Source organism: Zootoca vivipara, chromosome 2, assembly GCF_963506605.1.
Source record: "Zootoca vivipara chromosome 2, rZooViv1.1, whole genome shotgun sequence".
NCBI lineage: Eukaryota > Metazoa > Chordata > Lepidosauria > Squamata > Lacertidae > Zootoca > Zootoca vivipara.
Window position 1 is genome coordinate 115,503,876 of NC_083277.1, and position 24,484 is coordinate 115,528,359.

At 49.6% G+C, this 24,484-nt stretch overlaps 1 protein-coding gene across 1 annotated transcript in view; it reads left to right on the forward strand.

Moving 5' to 3' along the window:
- The first annotated feature begins 8,674 nt into the window (after positions 1-8,674).
- MARCHF9 (membrane associated ring-CH-type finger 9) overlaps positions 8,675-24,484 on the forward strand; it is a 45,698-nt gene continuing 29,888 nt past the window's right edge. Inside the window, exon 1 of the mRNA XM_035107934.2 lies at positions 8,675-9,200. Within this exon, the coding sequence (XP_034963825.1) occupies positions 8,811-9,200 (390 nt within the window). The 5' untranslated portion in view covers positions 8,675-8,810. The remainder of the gene's footprint in view (positions 9,201-24,484) is intronic.

The window sequence follows — 24,484 nt, forward strand, 5'->3', positions numbered from 1 at the left end:
CTGTATTGCAGGGGGCTGGACTAGAAGACCCTTGGGATCCCTTCTAACTCTGCAATTTTGTAATTCTATCATATAAGTGCAAACGTTTACATGGGTCTCCCAGAACTCTCTTTACAATTCCTTTTGTTTGTAGCCTATGTAAAAATTCCAGACACAGCCCCCCGCGTCAAAGGTGCCAACGGTGTTTTCTCTGGCAAATTAGTCTATTGGATTCCCATGCAAATCGTGCCCTGCATGATCTTCCTGCTGTAGAACAGAATGTAAATTTCCAAATGCCTAGCAAGGAAGGCAAACAAAAGGCAACGAGCTTTCAACGTGGGACAAATGAGAATGTGCACGCTCCCAAGGTCTGTTGCATGTTTCATCGAAACACAACTTCCAAGGTGAACGGTCCTCACACAACAAACGTAACGTGCATGAGGCAGGGCACTACAGCAACAATGCAGCGGGCCGCAGCATTGCCGAATGCAAAGCAGAGCACACACACACACACACACACACACACACACACACAGGGCAACGGGTATGCCATCCAAGGGTCCAGTTAACACGTGTATGTAAAGGAGCAAAACCGTCAAGGATGTTCGACGTGGTGAAATCCCAGGGAAGATGCAGAATCTAACGAGTGACTACAATGCAATGCAAGATGGCGCAACTCAGGAAAACTACAACATGTATCCCTTGGTTTGTTTTTATAAAGAGAGAGAGAGATGAAGGAACCCTGTGAATGGATTGGCTGTAAACAGGTGCTGCACTGTTGTGGAGGCTGGCCACCCTAACCCTGCCCCCAAAATAAGGATAGAAAGATAGATTTCAAACTGCTGGAACCATTAGGGGCAGGCCTTTGCACCTGCCTTGTCCCATCCTCTTGCCTGGGACCCTGAGAAGGAGGAGCTTCTGCCTAGCAGAGGAGAAACTGCTGGAAATCTCCACAGGAACCATATTTACTCTTGCTCTCTCTTAACTTTTTTTTGGCATGGGGAATGGCCTTTGCCTTTCTGGCACACAGATGCATTTTGTTACCCCCTCTTTTCAATTTCATTGGTTGGTATTGGCATTTGCGTGTCATTTTTTTTGCGAGCTTGCCTTGGGTGGCATATAAATGAATAGTAACGTATCTTTAAGATAACAGTTAAATCCAGATTCAAGCAGGTAGCCGTGTTAGTCTGCCGTAGTCAAAATAAATTAAAACAATTCTTTAAAAAGATACAGTGGTACCTCGGGTTACAAATGCTTCAGGTTACAAACGCTTCAGGTTACAAACTCCGCTAACCCATAAATAGTAACCTCAGGTTAAGAACTTTGCTTCAGGATGAGAACAGAAATTGTGATCCGGCGGCACAAGGGCAGCAGGAGGCCCCGTTAGCTAAAGTGGTGCTGGTGCTTCAGGTTAAGAACAGTTTCAGGTTAAGAACAGACCTCCAGAATGAATTAAGTTCTTAACCCGAGGTACCACTGTCGTTAAAAAAGACTCTTCTTAAATCCAGTTAATCCAGTTATAATCCAGGGGGACACCGTCTAAGATTCCATCACACCCATGGGTCAATCCAGTTGAATATTTTATTACTCTGACTGGCAGCACCTGGAGACATGAGGGATTAAATCTGAGACATTCTGCATGGACGGCAGGTGCTCTGTCATTGAGCTATGGTCTTTCCGTAAAAGACCGAATGTCTGAAGATCTCCTAAATGGTTATAATTCAATAGCTCCTATTGTCCAAAGGACATAATTTTCTTCTTTTCTTCTTTGGCGATCACTCGTAGCCGAGTAAGATTGTCTTCCATAAACACAGTTTTAACAATGGGTTAATTAATGAGGCCAATTCTGGATCCACACATCCTTCCACAGTGGGGACATTGGTTTCCGGGCGAGAGTTGATCACGGTGTGGATTTGCCAAGCGTGCCCTCCTCTTAGCATGTTTCTCCCTTGCATCCCGAGATCGAGTGTCTTCAAAGCCCATGACACCTTTGGTCAAGGCTGTTCTCCAACTGGAGCGCTCACAGACCAGTGTTTCCCATTTGTCGGTGTTTATACTACATTTTTAAAGATTTGCCTTGAGACGGTCTTTAAACCTCTTTTGTTGGCCACCAGCATTACGCTTTCCATTTTTAAGTTCGGAATAGAGTAGATGCTTTGGAAGACGATCATCAGGCATCCGCACAACATGATCAGCCCAACAAAGTTGATGTTGAAGAATCATTGCTTCAACACTGGTGATCTTTGCTTCTTTCAGTACACTGATATTAGTTTGCCTGTCTTCCCAAGTGATGTGTAAAAATTTTCGGAGACACCGTTGATGAAATATTTCGAGCAGTTGCAGATGGTGTTTATAAGTGGTCCATGTTTCACAAGCATATAGTAAGGTTGGTAGTACAATAGCTTTGCAAACAAGCATTTTGGTTTCCCTGCAGATGTCCTGGTCCTCAAACACTCTGCACTTCGATCGAGAGAAAGCCGCACTCGCAGAGCTCAGGCAATGCTGGATTTCAGCATCAATATTGGCCCTTGTAGAAAGGTAACTGCCTAGGTAGGAGAAGTGATCAACATTTTCCAATGTTACACCACTGAGTTGGATTTGTGGCGCTGCAGAGGGGTTATTTTGTACTTGTTGGAGCAGCACTTTTTTTGGATGTTGAGTGATAGGCCAAGCGTTTCGTAAGCTAGTGCATGTTTATGGAGCATCAGGTTTGAAGAGAATAAATTATCCTTTGGACACATTAATGTCACCCGTAAGTTACCAGATTGTTGTACCCTATGCTGCCTATTTATGCTCTCTAGTTTCATCCTTGGTCACCCAGAAGTGTCCTGCTTACTCCACCCTTTCTCCCATGCTGCCCCCATGCTTGCAGCCCTTTCCCAGAACACCTGCACGACTGCCCCTCTTCCGCTTCCTTCAAGCCCGTCCGAAAACCTGCCTTTACGAGGAGGCCTTTGCCTTAACCCCTTAATTGCCACCCCAGGCTCAAAGGAAGCCCAAGTGTGTGCCGTCACATTTGCTCACATTCTGCTCTCCTTGTTCCCTTTCCCCCTCTTCTGTCTCTCCACTGCTGTCAACACTTTTGACTGTAAGATCCTTGGGGGAAGAGAACTGTCTTCTTCATAGCCTTCCTTGGAACATCTAGCTCGGTAAAGCAGGCACACTGAGGGCACTCAGGCAAGAAAGATGCTAACCATAACGACGATGATTTCTCCTCCACACCCAACCCACCCTCATCATGCGTGTCTGTACTTGTGGATCATTCCCTTCTTCACTCGATAGTGTTGCTGAACAGGTTCATCTGCCATCAACTACCTCCTCCCACGCCAACCTCTCTGCCTCCCTCCAGGCTGGCGATGATGCCTAGAAAAGCCTCCCCCTCTATATTTGCCACCTCCTGCTCCTTCTTCCAAGTCCCTCCCCAGACCTGCAGTTTTCCCCAAGCCACTTTACCTAACTCTCCACTCTCTCCCCGCCCTTTCCCATTTACTTGTCAAACCCTCCACGGCTCCCTTGACCATGTCACCCCTTGCCTACAGAGCTGGCAGCTTTTCACCTTTTTTCAAACACCCACCCTTGTGGAGTGTTCCCCCAGCCTCCTCTCTTCTCCCCTCTGCTTGGGAGTCCTCTGGGCAGCCGCCGCCGCCCCTGGTCTCCAAGCTGCCCCCCACCCCACCCCATAGAGAGGTGCCTCCTCAAACTGCCCCACAGGGACCTGGGATTTGTCTGTCCATACTCCTTTCCCAACCACAAGGGCTTGGGAACTGGCTGGCTGGACTCCCTCAACCACTTGTTTGCTTATTCCGAGGCCACCTCAGCTCCTGGCGGCAACCAGCACCCTCTAGCCAGCCCCAGAGGCACCATTCGCCTGGGGAGCTTGTAGCCAGGGCTGCTGCAACAAACAGTTGTGAAAGCCTTTGGGAGGCAGAGACCTGAGAGGGCTTCAGAGGGAGGGAGGGGAGGAGAGAGGGACAGAGGCCAGTGTTGCCCGTGGCCTCCCTGGCCATCATTCAAGGCACCCCAGGGTGGCCACTGCACACTGGCTGAAAAAACCACTGCCTTAGGCGCTCCCTCTACTCCTGTCTTTTCCATCTAACACAACAGAGACTTCTGTATTCTCAGGATGGTGTAATGATTAGAATGTTAGACTGGGACAGGGGAGACAAAGGTTCATTCATATCTCCACTTAGCCACGAAGTGCACTCAATGACCAGTCTCTCTCTCTCAGCCTAATGTACCTCGCAGGGTTGTTGTGCAGATAAGATGAGGCAGAGCCATGTGCAGCACCTGGAGCTTCCTGAAAGAAGTGTAAAATACATGTTGTTGTTGTTGCCATCCGTCAGTGAGCCTTCAGGGCTGAAATCAAACCATAGGAGGGGTACAGCAGCTGCTGTGGCTATAGAGAGACGTGTTTTATATGGGAGATACGTGTTTTATTGCAGCTGAGGTAGATAAGGGCATCCAGTTTTGCTGCTACAAGTACACCATAGTATCTCTTCTCTCTGCACTCCTCCCATCCGTCATTCCTCCTCTGGTCATTGTTGTGGATACACAGCCTGTCTAGGGATTCCCACACGGTGCGAATGATGTTGCCGGTCTTCATGTCACGTTTGCAGACATATTTATTCGTAAGGCAGTCTTGGTCTGCCAACAGGCCTGGTACCTGAAACCATACCTGCCAAGTCTCTCGCGGAGAAATCCGGGATCGACAGCCGCGCAACACCGGAAGTTGTGTAGACGCAACTTCCGGTGTTGCGTTGCCCATCTATGGGCACCGAAAATGGCCGGCACTGGCACCGGAAGTCGCGACTACGCATGTCCGGAAGTGCATAGACGCAACTTCCGGTGTCGGCGCCAGCCATTTTCAGTGCCCATAGATGGGCAAAGTGACACCGGAAGTTGCGCCTACGCACTTCCGGGCATGCGTAGACGCGACTTCCGGCAGCAGCCATTTTCTGGTGCCCATAGATGGGCAAAGTGGCACCAGAAAAATGGCCACCGACAGGAACCAAAATAAGGGAAATTAACGGGAGAGGAGCTGGAACGGGAGACCTCCGGGAAACGGTAAGGAAAAACGGGGGTTTCCCGGGAAATACGGGGTACTTGGCAGCTATGTCTGAAACCAGCTCCCACAGAGCACATCCTTGGGGATCCTGCCATCTTCCCTCCTGTGTACATGACCAAGGCAGTGTAGACGCCGCTGAGATAGGAGTCTGAATATGCATGTGATATAATCTATGGTATATTTTGGAAAGTTGTTTGCCTATGCATTTGGGGCACCTCTTAAGATACCGTAACCAAATTTGGCAGGATGGTTCCAGAAAGAAAAGAGCAGGTTTCCATCTCTGTTTGGATACAATTGGACACCGTTTTGAATCAAGATGGCAGAATGAACTATCAGAGTGCACTGATTTTTTGGTTCCTTAGAATTCCCAAGCAACGACAGGTACAAGGCTGCTGGTAATAAATAAAATACATTTTTAAAAGGCTTAACACAAGCACACATGCATGTAAAGCTCCATTCTCACCCAGTCTCCCCAGCCCCGCTTGCAAGCATCCATGTCCCAGGACTGCAATGAGGGAGTGCCATGAATGTAGGAAAGCTGGGACAGAAATGCAATAATACATAGCAGGCCGTCATCTGTATCCCAGGTCCCTCAATGAGCTCTCCCTGGACTCAGCTCTAAATCTGTGTGGCTGTGCTGAGATTTGCATTACGAGATTCAAGCTTAGCCAAGATACTTAATTAAGGCAGCGATTTTATACACACCTACTATATCTGGGAACTCAGTGGAATTGAGGACTGGTTGTAAATAGCAAATTTCTGCGATCTCAAAAATAGCAGGAAATGTTTGTTCTGGTTAAGTCCTACTCAAATGGGTAGAACATACACTGCAATTCTAAGCTTTTTTACCCAAAACTATTCCTGCTGAGTTCAGTGGAATGTTGCCCTAGTGTGTTTAGGATTGCAACCTTAGCTGCAAATAACGTGCCTCATTGACAGCTGCCCTGAGAGCGGGGCATTAAATGCTTTGGATAAATAAGAATGAACACATTTCAATGGGACTTAAACCAGGCATGGAATTCGGTGCAGAGGGGCTCAGTTGAGCCTAAACTACCTCGTTATTTCTATATTGGGGTCTTGATACTTAACCTTTTACAGGACTCTCCATATGTTTTGGACTGCAATTTCCCCCATCCCTGAGCACTGGCCACGTTGGCTGCAGCCGAAGGAAGCTGCAGGCCAGCAACATCTGGACGGCAACATGTTGGCTACACCTGGGTAAACAGAAAACAATAGAAATAGTTAGAAAATTAACAATAGGTTTAGACACACACCCAGCCCCATTTACCGCAGGCTCCATAATTCCTCTGTTTTTTAAAAGAATGCTTTTTTGGGGGCTGGGCATTTAATGTCAAGTGTTTGATGGCCTGTGAGAAACTAGAATTTTACATGCCTGGTGTCATCTGTGGGCACCCAGAATTATTGAGTTAAATTGCACCCCTGACTTAAAGCAGGTTTCTCTGGCTTACCAAAACCTCTACTCTTAACAGGACAGCTGTCATTCGTTTTTTGTCATGTGATTGGGTGAGCAATTCAGCTTTGTAACGGATGCTGGCATTGTTTTGGGAAGATCCTTGTCAAATTTTGAATCTGACATGCTTGCCAAACTTCATGTTTCAGCTCTAAAGCAGGTGTATTGTAATACAGGTGAGGCTGAGGATGGGATGCCATATGCCTCTCTTTCGGCACCCCACCCCCACCCCAAATAAAAATCTGTGTCATTATGGAGAGTCATCTCAAGTCCCTTTGTTCTTAAACACCACACCCTGAGCTCCATATGCACAGTGAGGCGTATACGGAGCTTTAGCAGGTGGAGGCAAATTCCTATTCCGATAGTTCAGTAGAACTGGAATCCTACACACAGAATTGGCCAAGGTGCAAACTGGGTCAGGGCGCAAATACTGCGAGTCTCCTTCCTCCTGGGGAAGGGAAAGGTATGTTGCTGGTTTCTAGTGCGATTTTCCCGCGGATTCTAACCATCTCTCCAAACGGTCGAATTTCGAGACGTGATTTTATCAGCCAGATGGATATAGCAAGCCGGTATACTTAAAAAAATTAAAATAAAATAAAAATGTAACATAAAATAAAATGGCTTCTTTCTCTCCCCCACCCCGAAACCCCTCCCATGCCTCTATCTAGGAATCTCTCAGATGTGTCTGGATGGGGGGAAAGGGGAGGAGGATGTCTGCCCGGGCACTTTTCACATTTCCCGGGGACTCTTTTTTTCTCCCCCCTCCACGTGGTCGAGGTCGGTGGCGCAGCGGTTACGCACCAGCCCCTCGGTTTGGGGCCGCCGCCGCCGGCCCGCCTCTGAGCCCCGGAGTCCCCTCCCCGCGCAGACATCCATCCATCCAGCCACCCGCTCCGCGCTCTCGCTCGCTCTCCTCCCGAAATGTTTTATTTAACATGCTGTACCGGAAGGAGAAGCCATATTCCCCAGCCTTAAGCCGCCGCCGCCGCTGCCGCCACCCTTGCCATCCAGGCTGCCGCGCGCCCCAGCCCCCGGACCTCGGGGGCGGCTGCAGGAGGCTGCGTAGGGGCCGCTGGCAACCCCGCGCGGTGGGGGGCGCCCGGGGACGAAGCCCTGTTGCATGCCGGGGGGCGGCCGTATAAAGAGCCGCGGCTTCACCAGGGGCCGCCGCAGAACCGGAGCCGCGCGCGCCGACGCCGACACCGACACGCGATCCAGGCGAGCGGAGCTTGGGGCCGAACGCCCGCCTGCCCGCCTGCCTTCCTGCGCGAGATCGGCTCGAGCGGAGCCGGGATGCGGCTTCTCCAGGCCCGCTGGCGTGGCTGCGGCTGCAGGAGGGAGCGGACATGCCCGTAGCTCTGCAGACAAAAGAGCCGCCTGCGATTGCAGCTGCCCAGCCAGCCCCCCGAAGGGAGGAGGCGGACAAGGGCCTGGCGGCGGCGGCTAGGCGTGCTCCACGTCCCGGAGAGTAAGAGTCGCCTCGTCCGCGCCCGGCAGCAGCGGAAGAGCGGAGAGGAGAAGGACCGTTCGTGGCGCGCTGGCCGCTGGAGCCTCGGTCGCCTCCACCCACCCGGCCCCCGTTCCGCGCTCCTCTGCGGAGCCGATCACAGGCCCCGGACGCCGGGAAAGCTTTTCTCTCGCGCTGCCAGCCATGGCCCCAGGGAATCCGGACGCGGGCTGTCCGAGAGGGGTCCGAGAGGGACCTAGGCAACGCGCCGCGTCCTAGGGGAGGCAGATCCACCCCGGGAGGGAGCGGAGCGCGCCTATCGCCCACCACTTTGCGCCTCCACGTTCGCCCCTGCGCCTCGGCCAGGCCCACCCGTCGTACCCCCTCCTCACCCCCTGCCCTTACCCCACCCCCCGCGCACACCCAGACCCCTAGCAATAGACTCCCCCGTCCCAGGATTAACCCCCTCGCCATCACCCCTCCGGAAGGCCTTCATTCCCTTTAACACCGGCTGTTCCCCTTCGTTCCTTCCCCGCGCCCCATCACCCCGGGTACCCTGCACACACCTGTAAACACGCCGCCTTCCTTTCTCCCATCGCCGGCGCCTTTTGTGCCCGAGATGTGTGTCCCGAGGCTGGCCCCCCGCTCTCCCCTCTGCGGCCCCCGGTGCTCCCCATTGCCGCTCCTCTCCTCCGCTTCCTCCCCGGCCCCCAATGCGGGGCAGGGGCACAGCTAAGCGCCCTTGGCCCCTTACCCTTTTCGTTCCCCCGCCCCCCTCCTGCCTCCCCCCCAAGAAAGCTAAACGCTGCCGTCGTCGTTGCTGCTGCCGCCGCCACCGGGGGAGGTAAATGATGTTCAAGTACCGGATCCGCATGTTCTTCAACGAGCTGAAGCTGCTGGTGTTGATGCGGCGGGGCCGCCCGGAGCCCGAGCCGGGAGCCGAGGGAAGCCGCGGGGCGCTGGGCGGCAGCGGCTGCGGATGGCCCCCCTTCGCCGACTGCTCGGCCCGGCAGGACGATGAGGCCGAATACTACGGCGGCGGAGGCGCCGAGACCCGGCCGCGGAGCCTGGCCCTGGAGGAGAAGGACCCCCGACCCCAACCCCCCGGGCAACAGCCCGGGCAGCAGCCCGCGGCGGGCGGGGCGGGGGGAGCTTTGGACTCGGTGTCGCTTAGCAGCAGCTTGGATAGTGGCATGAGGACCCCGCAGTGCCGGATTTGCTTCCAGGGACCAGAGCAGGTCAGTGGGACAGAAGTGCGTGGCGGCTGGGGCTGCTGGTTTTGCAGCGGGCTAAGTGTGGGGTGCAGCTGGAAATGGGGAAGATCCCCCTGCCCCTGGCACCGTGGCCTAGTGGTGGGGGGTGCCCAGGTGCCAACCTGGTGGTGGGATGCCAGGGGATCTGGGTACCAGGGAGGAGAGTGAGCAAACCCAGGTATAGGCCAGGGACCGGGAGCCTGTGGCCTGCCAGATTTTGCTGGACTTCCATCATCCCTTGAGTCCAACAGCATCGGAGAGGCCACAGGTTCCCCACCTCAGGTGCGGCCTGTATTGCCTTCTTGGCCTTTAAAAACAGGGGCATGGTTTCAGGTGATGTGGGCTCAAATGAAACACACACACACTTATTATACAAGGCCAAGTTGGCCAAGGGTGTTGGTTGTCACCACATCAACAAAGTTCCCAAAGTGTGGACCAGGATCTTCACTTATGAAGGGGCTGTCAAGGCTGCAGATGCTCTGGGTATGAGAGACACTGACCCAAGGGAGGAGGATAGTAGCATCTTGGCCAGTGCGTGGGTGGGCCAGACCATCAACTTGTGACTTAGCTTCCAGGATGCCAGGTGATTTGATATAGAGGAGCACAGACTGGGGTGTGTGCTGTGGGGTGCATGTAGGAGAGACTTAATGATGCTACAGTAACGTTGGCCAAGTTGGTGGCATTATTACACCCTTTTAGGAAGTGTTGTACACCAGGAAGGGGGACCAGATGTTGATGGACTCCAGCTCCCATCAGCCCCAGATTATTGGAGTTGTAGTGCAACAACATCTGGAGGACCACAGCTTCCCTTCACTTCTTGTATGCCCAGGTGACTGGTTCTTGGGAACTGGGTATATGGGGAAACGGCATATATTTAGAGCAGGGTTTCCCAAACTGCTATCTCTAGCTGTTGTTGGACTACAACACCCATCATCCCCAGCTAGCAGGACCAGTGGTCAAGGATGATGAGAATTGTAGTCCCAACAACAGCTAGGGACCCACACCTGATGTAGAGGGTGTGGAACCTGGGCTAGCTTGAGTTGAGACATGATCGCCTGCCTGTCCTCATGGTCATATACATAGCTAGCAATCTATGGGAGGGTGTCACCTGTAGATATGGGTTGCATTGGCATTTGGGGACTGGAGAGTACTTTGAAACTATAAACAAGGCCCCTCCTTGCATGGACCAAAAGGTGTGTGGTGTTTGGGATGCTTGGAAAGGTTGCATTTCTCTAAGCAGGGAGGACCAGAGCTTGAAGCTGCCATCCTTAGCACACTTAACAATGAGTAATCCCCACTGAGCATACATAGTGAGATTTGGAGTAAACCTGCAGAGGATCGCAAACACGAATCCCTTTTACTTGCATGGACGTTTGAATGCGCCCTGTTTTCTTATCTCCAGGAATTTCTCCTCCCCCAAAACAGCTGCCTTAAGGAGTGCAGAGAGATGGTTTTCTATGCTGTAAGACAAAGAAGGAGGCTTCTTCTTTGAATAGTGCAAAGGCGGAGGGGCGGCTAGGGTTGGGGGAAGAGCTGTTTCAAGAAGACAAGAAGACTGTAATTAGCTGCTGGAATAGTATATGATGGAGAATTTTGGAATTCCGGCAGACAGCAAGCGGCAGGGGTGTTTCAAAGCTGAACCTGGGAAGAAGACCACACCTCCAGGAATCGTCTGGTTGGCTCGGAGACATGCCTCCTATTGATCTCTGTTGCCACCTCTTGCAGCAAAGAGGTGTTTTCCTGCAATAAGCAGGCTCTTTCAGACATTTCAGGAATGGTCACACCAGCGGCCTGGGTTGAAGCTTTTGAAATGCACACGGAGGAGAGCACCAGTTTGCAAAGGGGGACTGATTGTGTGTGCGCGCGTCTCTGTGTCTTCCTCCCCCCCCCCCCCCGCCGTACTATAGACAATGGGAGCATCTTCCTAAGGGTCTCAATGCCCTAGTTAAGAGGAGCTAGAATGTACGAAGTTGACACAGCTTGTAGCATTTTTGGGAGGATAAAAGAAAGGTGGCCATTGTTTACCTTTGAAATCCTTGGGGATGCTGGAAGATGTGAGAGGCAGGGCCCCTATCCATATTCTGGGCTGCTTCATCCTTCCCTCATGGGAACTCATTTAAATACAGACAGAAACTGGAGTGAAGATTAATTTTGTGTGTGTGTGTGTGTGTGTGTGTGTGTGTGTGTGTGTGTGTGTGTGGTAGAACCTGTAATTAATCATGTTCTCAGAGATCAGGCAGCCACAGTATTTAATATTGACAATTCCCACATGCGGGTTGTCTCTAGGACAAGGAAGGGTGTGTTCAGAATGTGCTTGCACTGCTGCACTTGGAGAAGTTTTGTCTGGAGAGTTGGCATATTGCAGGCATCCCCAAACTGCGCCCCTCCAGATGTTTTGGACTACAACTCCCATGATCCCTAGCTAACAGGACCAGTTTGGGGATGCCTAGCATATTGTGTCAAGCTCTTGAGGCCAGAGCTTGCAGGTGAAAGTCTTTTCACCTGGGGGGGGGGGCAGAGGAGAGCAACTTTGCGCACAGTAAAGTGAGAACAGTCATGTTGGGAGAAGTGTCATGTTTGTGAAGGGCCCTCGAGGAAAACACCATACCAATGGCAACATTGAAGGTTATGCTGGGGGGGAGTCGGTCACTTTTAGGAATGGTTTAAAAAGGTTGTGGAGCCCAATAAATTTGCACTTTTTAAAAGTTAACCTGGAATGACCAGCACTCTTGTTTCCATGCTTGTGATTGCTATTATAGCTCGGAATCACTTTGAAAGAGTTGATTTATGTGCATATAAGACTAGATGAGGCTGTTTGATCTTTTCACCCAGTGCTTTTCGCCTTGGACTGGCAGTGGCTGCCCAGGATCTCAGGTACCTGATCATTTTCAGTGGAGATGACCTGCAGCAAAGCTTGTGCTCGTCCACTTAGTATTGCCTCCTTAAAAATAGGACAGTTGAAGTGTGTCAAGGAGTTTCTCATCTGTGTTAAGTGGTGTGTGTGTGTGTGTGTGTGTGTGTGTGTGTACAAGAGAGGAAGATGAAGCCCCGTAGGCGAAGAGTTTGGTGGTGTGAGCTGGAGAGAGGCAGCCGAACCTTCCGTGGATGGGTTGTTTATAATTCTCAGCTGAGATGAAGATACCGGGAGAAGTTGGGAGTGTTGGTAGCCCATGCAGAAAATCCATTTTCAGATCCCCCACCTTGCATACCTTTGAGGAAAGGAGTCTGTTGTGCAAAGGATGGGCACTTTGTTTGCATCCATCATTATACTGAATGATTATGAACTATGGAAACCCAGGTGGCAGTGCTGGTGTGTGTGTCTCTGGTATGGTTGGCTTTATGTTTCTGTGGCTATACACATGTCTGTTCTAATTTGAAGGGCGGGAATAATAATTATACATTTCCCTTTGTCTGTACATTCAGATTTGGGAAATACTTGAAGATTTCCACATCTGTGTATGTGCTTGTGAAGAAGTTCCTGTGTTTATCTGTGCTAACTTCCTGCACTGGTAGCTCCGTGTGTGTGTGTGTGTAGTTGAATTCATATTTCTAAATATATATGTAGTACATTTGTAAAAACGGGCCTGATTTGGGGGTGGAAGAAGAGTCTAGATGTGGAGATTTTCTGTGGGTATATGTACATATACAGTCAATTGGCTTTTGTTCTGTATCTATATAATCACCCCTCCATGTGGCCATTTATTAGCATGAATGTGCACTTATTGTAAATGATGTGAGTTCTGCTTTCTTTTGCTCTTGGCCTGCCATGACCTGGATGGTGTCTCTGCGGCTTAATTTGAGCCAGGATTCGCTGGCATTTAGCCCCTGGGACCTGTTAGTAGTGCCAAGTCTCAGCCCTTTCAAAGTAATGAAATAATACACGGTCAGCTGAAGACATTTTGGTGACTGTAGACAAGGACCAAGTGGCACCCCGCCCTCCGATAATTAACTTGAGGTAGAACCCAGTTAGCACCCTTGTGCAGCCCCCTTTGTTTCACTGGAGCTTGTGCAGGAGAACTTCCCTGTTGGCACGTGCCATACTAGCATCTGCTCTGCCTCCCTTGCAGCCTAATTCCGTGTCTCTTTTTACTCTTTAGTAAGCCCCACTGTATCCAGTTCGGTTCCCACCCCAGTAAGCATGCATAGCATAACAGGCTTAGGACTTGACATTTGTTACTATTGGAGGCTTTCATCCCATTGTGAAAAAGCAGGTGTGAGATCCTCCAGTTTGGCTTGTCTCCTCCGCACAAGCCTTGCACCAGCTCTTTATTTTACAAGCATCATCCATGCCAGGGCTAACCCATGTGAGAGCTAGTTTGGCCCTTAATGGCATTCAGTCTGCCCCTCCATGCCTTAGGGTGGTGCCTACTGGGGCCGCTTCACATACTGCAGGGGTCAGAAAACCTTTTCAGCAGGGGGCTGGTCCACTGTCCCTCAGACCTTGTGGGGAGCCGGATTATAATTCAGAAGTAAAGAAAAAAAGGGCGAATTCCTATGCCCCACAAATAACCCAGAGATGCATTTTAAATAAAAGCACACATTCTACTCACGTAAAAACACCAGGCAGGCCCCACAAATAACCCAGAGATGCATTATAAATAGAAGGATGCATTCTACTCATGTAAAAACACGCTGATTTGCGGGCCGGAGTTAGAACGCGATTGGGCCGGATCCGGCCCCCGGGCCTTAGTTTGCCCACCCATGACATATAGCATTGTTTAGATGTATGTTTGTGTACGTATGAATGCAGCTGCAACAAGCAGGTGTTTTGCAAACATGTATATTGTGGTGGCATGCTAGTCGGACCTGCGATGGGCTGCATGCTCCCTGTTGAGTGCACACTCGGTGACCGACCTAGGTTTTCCTCTGCATAATGTATGAAAAAGCACTCCGCTTAACAATGAGGATAAATTAAAGGTTGAAAGGCCGGCCCTGAACTATCGAATTGAGTGTGATTGGCTCAGGACAGCCGCCTGAAATGGGAAAGTGTTGCTGGCTTCATGGGAGGGCCAGAAGGAGAGTATGTATTCTGAGCAGCATGTGGCAGGATTGTGGAAAAATAAATTGGAACCTGATGCTTATGAATGAACAAATGAATATTCCTTGCTACAAAGTTCAGAGGACACAGCCTGGGAATGCCGGGACCTTAGCTAGCTGGGCTGACCTGCAAAGCAAGTGCTTAAGTTTTGTATAAAAGGTAAAGGACCCCTGACAGTTAAGTCCAGTCGCGAACGATTCTGGGGTTGCGGCACTCATCTCGCTTTACTGGCCGAGGGAGGCATTTATCCGCAGTTTTTCCGGGTCATGTGGCCAGCATGACTAAGCCGCTTCTGGTGAAATCAGAGCAGCGCACGGAAACACCATTTACCTTCCTGCCCGAGTGGTACCTATTTATCTACTTGCATTTTGACGTGCTTTCGAACTGCTAGGTGGGCAGGAGCAGGGACTGAGCAACGGGAGCTCACCCTGTCGCGGGGATTCGAACTGCCAACCTTCTGATTGGCAAGCCCTAGACTCAGTGATTTGGACCACAGTGCCACCCGCATCCCTAAGTTTTGTATAACATCTGATTATTTAGGAATATTATGAATGAATTGGGGCAGTTTAGCAACTGCTCCTGGGGCTGATAGGTTCTGGAGTCCAATAAGATCTCGAGTCCACAGGCTCTCCATTCCTGCCCTAAGGCTAGGATTGGGTGTCTTCTGGGTTTTGCACAACTACCCCACATAGCAAGCCACTCTCACTCTGGATAATGAAATAGTTCTGTGCCATGGTGTGACCTGCCTACTCTCACTTGCCATTGGTTCTCTCACCTGAAAGGACTATAAAATGTTCTGGGTCAGACAGGCCTTAGTGATAGTGGTTTCCACTGTGCCTATCCGGTTGTAAGATCCAATGTCTGCCACCTTAGAATAATTGAATCATAGAGTTGGAAGGGAACAGAAGGGTCATCTAGGTCAGCTCCCTGCAATGCAGGAATCTTTTGTCCAAAGTGGGGCTCAGACCCACGACACTGCAATTAAGAGTCTCATACTCTACCGACTGAGCAGCTCTGAGCTATTTGACGTTATCCCACATTAGTTAAGCCCTGAATGATTTGAACCCATGTCTCCCAGCCTGACATTGGGAAGTGTTGTTTTCTTCACTTTGAGTTGGAAGAGTTCCGGAGAAGAGCGACAATGATTAGAGGAACGAGCAATTTCCCTCACGAGGAAAGATTAAATGTGAATATGTTGTGTCTGAGAGAGGATGCATAAGAGCATTTTCTACAGATAGATCAAAAGGGGCAAGAAAGCTGTGAGTACAAGATATAACAGACCCCAAAACGGATAGCAAATAGATTTAGATCATAAATCCGGCCCTCTAAGCATGCCTGACTGGATTATGGGTTTAGGCTAGAAATCAGAACCATGAATCGCTGCAAACCATGATGGCAAAAAGGAACATCACTGGATCCATTTATTTATTTGTTTGTTTGTTTATTTATTGCACTTGTATTCTGCACTTCTGCAGAAAGGTCTAGGAAACATATAGGTATGTAGACCAAGACCACATCCTTGTTGCTGGGAACCTGTGGTTGTTGATCGTTGATCATGCTTGCTGGGAATGATGGGTGTTGTAGTTCAGCAACATCTGGAGGGACATAAATTTCCCACACCTGGGCTACCCATTACCAACATAGAGTTGTCTGTCATTTTCCTCCTAATTCATCAGCCTCACATATAACCAGAGATGCCAGCTGGGCCTTAGAAGTCTGGATTTAGTGTCTGATGTTTTCTTCTGTGGTGCCTGTAGAAGAGAAATGTCTCTCTGGAATGCAACAAAAAGCCAAGTTTCAGGACTCATGGGCTCTGCTTTTTGGAAGTAGGGATGGGTTGAAACAATGTTTTGGATGTTTGGGTGCCAGAATTGAATCTTCAGTGTGCCAAGCAGTTAGGTGGGAGGGGCCAGCAAGCTTTCTACTGCTGCCATTTTGCAGAGCCAATTAGACACCGAGCAACTTAATGCCTACGGATACTTCTAGATACAGTGGTAATTAGTGTATGGAATTCACTGTCACATGACAAGCAAACCATTATCTGTAGCTGGGGCTTGTTGCGGTGAAACAAACCACAAGCACTAGTTTGGGCAGGACACTTAGTCAAGGACTGTGGTTTGTTTCCTCCGTGCACTAGAGGGAAGGAGCAAAGTTGGCCAGGTTGCTGGCTTAAATCACGACCTGTTGCTTTACTGTGATGCACGAGTTATTGATAAGAAAATTAAGGTGCTTCCACTGAAGACTGAAGGCTGAAATAGAAGTACCGTAACCTACTATGCTGATAGGAGCGCGGGTGGCGCTGTGGTCTAAACCAGTGCTCCCCAATCTTTTTATCACCACGGACCAGTCAACGTTTGATAATTTTACTGTGGCCCGCTGAGGGGGGGGGGCATTTATTGTTTATATTTTATTTAGATTGTTTTAATTTAATAATTTTAATTTAATTGTATTTAATGATCCTTAGGCGGCCCGGTACCAATTGATCCACGGACCGCTACCGGTCCGTGGCCCGGGGGTTGAAGACCACTGGTCTAAACCACAGAGCCTAGGGCTTGCCGATCAGAAGGTCAGCGGTTTGAATCCCCGTGACGGGTTGAGCTCCCGTTGCTCGGTCCCAGCTCGGTCCCAGCAGTTCGAAAGCACACCAAAGTGCAAGTAGATAAATAGGTAAACGGTGTTTCCGTGCGCTGCTCTGGTTCGCCAGAAGTGGCTTAGTCATGCTGGCCACATGACCCGGAAGCCGTATGCCAGCTCCCTCGGCCAATAACGCGAGATGAGCGCCGCAACCCCAGAGTCATCCGCGACTGGACCTAATAGTCAGGGTTCCCTTTACCTTTTACTATGCTGATAACCCAGGGCCTCTTTAATAGATGGGATCCCAGTTTTGGAATGCTCTCCCTATGGAAACTTTCCTGGCACCTGCGTTGCTATCTTTGCAGCATCAAGTTAAGACAGGCATCACCAAACTGCGGCCCTCCAGATGTTTTGGCCTACAACTCCCATGATCCCTAGCTAACAGGACCAGTGGTTGGGGAAGATGGGAATTGTAGTCCAAAACATCTGGAGGGCCAAAGTTTGGGGATGCCTGAGTTAAGACTTGTCTGTTGTTATCCCAGGCCTTTTACGATCTGCCTTTAAGTGCCTTTGGTATGGTTGGTGGTGTTGGTGTATTTTTAGTTTTGTGCTGTGCATCATATGTTGTGTTGTTGCTGCTGCTGCTGGGTTTTTTAAAAAAAAATATGGGTGCTTCTCAAGTTTATTGTGTCTTTATGGAAGTTTAGGGACGCGGGTGGCGCTGTGGGTTAAACCACAGAGCCTAGGGCTTGCCGATCAGAAGGTCGGCGGTTCGAATCCCTGCGGCGGGGTGAGCTCCCGTTGCTCGGTCCCAACTCTTGTCAACCTAGCAGTCCGAAAGCATGTCAACGTGCAAGTAGATAAATAGGTACCGCTACAGTGGGAAGGTAAACGGCATTTCCGTGTGCTGCTCTGGTTCGCCAGAAGCGGCTTAGTCATGCTGGCCACATGACCTGGAAGCTGTACGCCGGCTTCCTCGGCCAATAACGCGAGATGAGTGCCGCAATCCCAGAGTCGGTCACGACTGGACCTAATGGTCAGGGGTCCTTTTACCTTTATGGAAGTATGGCTTTATGGTTACATTTTGATTCTGCTTTTTTGTGGTCTGCATACAACGCCTAGGGGATTCATTTTACAACAAATAAATAAAAAATGTAAAAGCTCACATGATGCTATGCTTTCCTCACCTTTTCAAACACTGTTGAAATGCAGTGTTTTAATTTTTACGTTATCTAACACACACAAGTGTGCACCCTTCATTCCATCCTCGCAATTGCTTTGGATTTTTTTAAATTAATATTATTTCATGCAGGCTATTCAAATGACTTTTTTCTGCTGTCGAGGCTTGGTGGTGGAGGGTAGGACTTGGATCCAGGCATTTTGGCCCAGCCTGCGATGTGCAGAGCAGCTGCACGGCCAAAGGGAGGCCTTTTCCTCCCTTCACCGGCTTCCATAGGCTACAGTCCCCAGAAACTTTGCAGGGAGTGGCGTCCAGCGGAGGAATGAGTCATTGGTGAGGCACAATGCACACTGAAATGTCACTTTAATTGTAGGCTTGACTTACCATCCTGGCTTCCGGGCAGCGGGCAAAACGTTTTCCATCCCACGCAGAGCTGTCCCTGTGGGAGGCTTAGCTAGCCAATCAGCAGGCAAGGCTAAATTGGAATCAGTGTACATTCTCGCTGCCTGGGTTCCACCTCGGAAAAAGGAGGCCATGCCTTTGGGCATGTGCAGAGTGCCACGTAAGCAGCACCCGTGTTTCTGGGATGCGTCCAGTGGAGTAGAGCAGTATTAGAAACTGTTACATAATCTAATCACTGATCCATCCAGCTCAGTATTGTCCGCACTGCTTGGCAAGGGTTTGGGGGCAGGAGAGTCTTTTCTAGCCCTGCCTGGAGATGCCGGGAATTGAGCCAGGAACTTTCCTGCATGCAAAGGATGTGCTCTGCCACCCATCTGTGTTCTCCTCTAGTAGCTGCGGAATGGTAGGCTGCTGATAAAGGAGAGCTGGAATAATAATAATAATAATAATAATAATAATAATAATAATTTATAATTTATATCCCGCCCATCTGGCTGGGTTTCCCCAGCCACTCTGGGCGGCTTCCAACTGAAAGATAAAACACAATAATCTATTAAACATTAAAAGCCTCCCCGAACAGGGCTGCCTTCAGATGTCTTCTAAAAGTCTGGTAGTTGTTTTCCTCTTTGACATCTGTTGGGAGGGCGTTCCACAGGGCAGGCGCCACCACCGAGAAGGCCCTCTGCCTAGTTCCCTGCAACTTGGCTTCTCGCAACGAGGGAACCGCCAGAAGGCCCTCGGCGCTGGACCTCAGTGTCCGGGCAGAATGATGGAGGTGGAGACGCTCCTTCAGGTATACTGGACCGAGGCCATTTAGGGCTTTAAAGGTCAGCACCAACACTTTGAATTGTGCTCGGAAAAGGGTGTGGGTCAGGCAAAGATGGGAAAGATGAGACAGGGCAACCAGAGAGAGAAGAAATTGTGGAGGGAGAATGGCCAGGGGGGAGCTTCAGGGCTGAAGGGAAGGCCAAAGCCGTCTCTGCCAGTCTGGTATTCGCCATGTGTTGTTGGACTCCAACTCCCCATCTGCCCCAACCTGCATAGCTGTGCTGGCTGGCGGATGATGGAAGTTGGAGTCCAACAGCATGTGGAGGCTGCCTTGCTGGTGAAGCCTGGATGAAAGATTAGCCCTTGAAGAATCAGGACGAGGGTTTTAAGGCGCTCTCTGTGTCACGGTCCGGTCGGTGGGCGGTTGAAGCCCTGGCTGAGGACGTCAGCACCAGAGGCAAGATTGTGGTGTAGAAGCAGGAGCAGGTGCAGGGCTGAGGGTCCAGCAGCAGGCAGTCGCAGGGTCAAGGAGCAAGGCAGAGGCGAAGGTCTGGGAGTCAAGGAGCAAGGCGTCGGCAAGGCAAAGGCCAAGGGTCGAGGATCAAGGCGTTGGCAAGGTAAAGGTCCAAGGGTCGAGGATCAAGGCACTGGCAAGGCGGGGTTCCAAGGAACAAGGCGTCGGCAAGGCAAGGGTCCAAGGAGCAAGAGGCCAGAGGCAACCAGGCACGGATAGCGTTGCTGTGGCAAAGAGCTGAAGGGAAAGCTGAGCTTTTATCCTTCCCAGCTCCTGCCACCAGGTGCAGTGAGGTATCAAGTGGCCTCACCTGAGTGGCCACTCCTTACCTCTCCAGCACAAGCTGAGGCCTCACCTGAGTGGCCACTCCTTGCTTCTCCAGCACAAGCTGAGACAGGCCCCAGTCCTGCAAAGCACTACAGGCCCCAGAGCCTGACTCCTGCCCATACTCCTGACACTCTGTCCCATCGTTCTGATGTCACTTCCTGCTTTGCATTGCCAGAGCCCACAATTTCATTGCTTATGTGGAAGACCTATGCATTCACCTTTTCCTCCCGGAGCAGTCCTGACTGAACTTGTTCTGGATTCCTGGAAGCTGGCGGTGCTGAGCAACTGAGTTAGGGGATGCCTGGAGGCAAGTGTTAATTGAGGGAATATTAATAATGATGAAATGAATACATATTAATGTCCCACTGCCACTCCAAAGGCTTTTGCCCAACCTGGAGTTGAATTTATTAAATTTTATTTTTATTCTTAATAATTCATGTCCCACATTCCTTTCATCAGGAAGTGGCTCACAATATATATTTTTTAAAAAAATTCAATAAAACATTGTGCAACAATAAATACAAAATCTTTCTCCTGCATTCAAGCCCAAGAAGGGCTTTCAAAAGGATCAATGGACCAGTGCTACTATTTCCATAGTTTCATTGTGAACCTGAGTACCCCAGAGTTTCAGGGTAAATACTGAGAAGATTTGCAATGTTAATTCTTCTTCCTCCTCCTCTTCCTCTTCCTGTATATTAATTACATCACTAATGCCTGCAAATGATTAGCTCAAATTCTGTTTTGGTGTATTTGGTATTTGTATATTTGGGGAAAGGCTGTAGCTCAGTGTACAAGGTTCTGGGTCCAAGCATCCCTGGACCCAGGGAAGAATTAGCCGATCAGCATAGACAGTACTGAATGGGATGGCAGCTTCCCATGTCCCTAGCCATCTTGGGGTGAGAGGTGGCTCTTTCAGCCAGGAAGTGAATTTCTGTAGGCAGATGGTGGCGTAGAAATACCGGTAAGTGGTTGCAGAGGGGCAGAAGTTGGGAAAATGAAATCCCATTCCCAGGGAGGGTTGAATCCCAGTTAATCCACAAGCCAGTGGAATATTTGGATTTTAGGCCAAGTAGTCAAGTGACACTCTGGCAGCTTAAATCCGGATCTTCTGTTCTATTTCCTTTTACAGTAGTTTGGTGGCTGGTAATTCCAGACCCTCCAAGTGTCCCTATTTTCCAGGGACGCCCCTGATTTAGAGAAGCCATCCCGGTTTCTGATTTGATCCTGGAATGTCCCACTTTTCCTTAGGATGTCCTTATTTCCATTGGAGAAATGTTGGAGGGTATGGCGTTATTTGGTCCCCAAGCCGTCTGAAGGCAATCCTGTATAGGGAAGTTTTTCAATGTTTTTTTATTATGTTTATTATGTTGGAAGCTGCCCCGAGTGGCTGGGACAACTCAGTAAGACAGGTAGGGTATAAATAGTAAAATTGTCTTTGTGGAATGGGACTTCCCTGTTTTCATTGGAGAGATGTTGGAGGGTATGCCATTCCACTTGCAGATCGAAATACAATTGGGGATGGGCCTGGTGGGCAGAAAGTCAGTGTTGCCTTAAGGACAGGGCTCCCAAAACTTCTTGGCCTTTTCTCTCTGGAGAACCAAAATGGCCGACCCACAACTTCTACTGTTGCTTGGAGGACATAAGTACAACCTCTGCGCGAGGGCTTGCTTTACTACCATTTAACATGTATTTAGTGCCAACAGTTTGCCAGAAGTTGTACAGAACATTGAAGTGACAGTTCTTTGCCTGAGGGACTGACAGCCTTAAAGTTGTATGCGTACCGCTACTCGGAGTCTTGGTGAGGCCTTGCTGTCGAGTGGTCCAAAAACAGTGGTCTGATTCTGCGCTGTCACTATGGTGTAGTTGCTGCTGGAAAAGCACACAACAGGGGGAGAGGGAACCTTCAGCATCTGGGGCTAACCTGCCCCACAGCCCCACATTATTGCTGTGCTGCGGTTGCTGCCCAGCCTGCATCAGTACGATGGGGTGTGTGGGCAGTGTTAGAAACTCAGATACTGTATATAAGGTAGGCACCAAATGGCTCCTCAAACCAAAGTTACAGTCGCCCAAGTAGCTGCCATTTGGGGGCAAGATGGCTCAAAGGTCTCATTTTTCAAATAATGGACGTGATTATCAGTTAAACATCTGGCTGGTTCAGAGGACAACCTTTGAGCTAGGTTAAGAACTTTGAGAACTTAAAAAAGAAAAGTCTATTTATCCAGGGACAGTCCATATATCTATTGGCCTATTCCGACCTCTTTTTCTTAATGGCGACACGGACCATTCATAACATACATTCTTCACAACTGTGAACAGGGCAGTGGGGTGGGGTGAGCGAAGACAAACTACGACAATCAGCTAGAACGTTGCTCACTACTCAGGCTGCACAGAAAAAGCATTTTGGTTCCAGAAATTAATTCTGAATGTGCAGATAAAATATAACAGAATTCTACAAGGTGGGGCATTAGTGTGTGAAAACAGTCAAGATCCAATGATTCCCATTCTGGAGCTCAAACATATTCACTTGGTCGCAAGTGGTCAATAGCTAGGTGCAAAATGTGGCTGGCGCCTGGCTAATTTCAGACACCGGCCACATTTAATGGGGCACCGGCATGCACACCCACCAGTGATTTGTGTGCAGTGCTAGCACACTGGCGTTTATGCACCACTGCTGGTGACATGTGGACAGGGTGCTGGCCTTTGGACACCCAGTACAATTCGCCTCCTTTCACACAGAAATCCACTCCTGGCTAGCTATTTCAGCGGCCTAATAAAGGTGGCCTTTTGTTGTCTTGTTGTTGCTGTTGTGAAACAGTTGAGAGATGGAAACCCTTGCAGGTCTACAGGAAATCTCCGGTAGATCCTGATCAACTTTCTCACACCCCACACACCCAAAGCACATTGCATACTTAAAGAATGCCACAGAACTCAGTGCCATCCTAAGGAGGACGGTGTTTATTTGTTCTGCAGTTATGCCATTCAAGTGGAAAACTGGCTTGCAAACAGAAGCTTTGCAGACAATAGACTCATTGCAGGGAATGAGTCATTCTGTTGGGCGCAGAATCCAGCACCCTGAGAACTTCTTTTTTAAATGTTCCTGGGTCTTAAAGCTGTGCCTTAGAAGTCTGGCTGCAGAGTAATCTTTTATTTACCGTGTTGTTTCCACATTTAATTAATTGATGGCCTTGGCAGTGCTGTGTGCACGTGTGTGTGTGTGTGTGTGTTTTTGTGCAACGCCAGGTGAAATTTCAGAAGCCAGAAGAGGAACCAGGCAGGATTTCAAGCAGTTAGGACTTGTGGGCCACAGATAACTTTTTGATCCTCCTCTTCTCTGCAAGAGAAGCAAAATGAAAGGAAGGAAAATAGGCATTCCTGTGCCTCTGAACCTGTACATGGCAATTTCCCCTCCTGTCATGACTGACACTCTGCCCAGAGTCCAAACTGCTTTGGTGTTCCTGCTGTTGCCAGTGTGGTTGTTGTAGCATCTGGAGAGAGCTTAGTAGCATGGGGGAATGGCATCTTGTTGGGGCGTTAATTCATGGTGTTGATGAGCCATTGTTCTAAGCAAAAATCGGCTCTTATTCCCTTATGGGGTACACAAGAGCCTTATTGGGTTCTCCATCGGTCGGAGAATATATAACAGAGGCCAACCAGAGAAGTTTGAGAAGCAAAGCCTTTATTTGCTGTTGCAACAGGGTCCTTCCCCTCACGCAGGAGAACAAGGAAGGAACCCAGAACAAAAGAGAACCTCCACTTTTATCAGTTTCCCTATCACCAAGAAAAGCCCCCAATACATCATTCCTACATCACAGCTATGTAATCAATACCTCACAAAAAAGGAGGGTTCAAGGTAGAAATCTGAGCACTTTTGACACCTCTCCTAGTCCTCCTATCACCCCTCCCAGGTGTGAATTCCTAAACACAAAGAGAAATTAACATTTTCATAAGAGTTGATCACTGTCTTTTGTTCAGAGGAGTCTTCCATTGTGAATGAGATACCATTGACAGGGAATTATGGCTCCCAAGTTGCTAGTCATGTGGAAATGTGTGCATATGCTGATCCTTAAGCCTTCCTTAAGGCAGGGTTGAGTCCAAACGGGAGGGGTGCGGGTCTCTGGAGTGGAGCAGAGGCGAAGAAGGTGGTGTTGCGAGGGATTCTGGGTAACTGCAGCTGTCAGATTCGGTCACCCCCCTCTGTTCATTAGTAATGGTGTCCTGCAACACCCCCCCCCCCCAAAATATGATTTTATAACACCATCATGCCAATTTTGAACTGGGACTGAGCCCAGCAAAGCTACCTTAGATGATGCATGTAGCTCTGGCTCCTGAGCCCTCTTCAGTTACGTAGAAAGCATGCAACTTTTATGCCTGTGATTGGCAGAGGTTATGAGCCCTCCTGGTTGGACGGATAGGGCTGGCTTTTAGTTGGTGCAAACTGCATAGCTGCCGAGATCCAGCACCTCAAA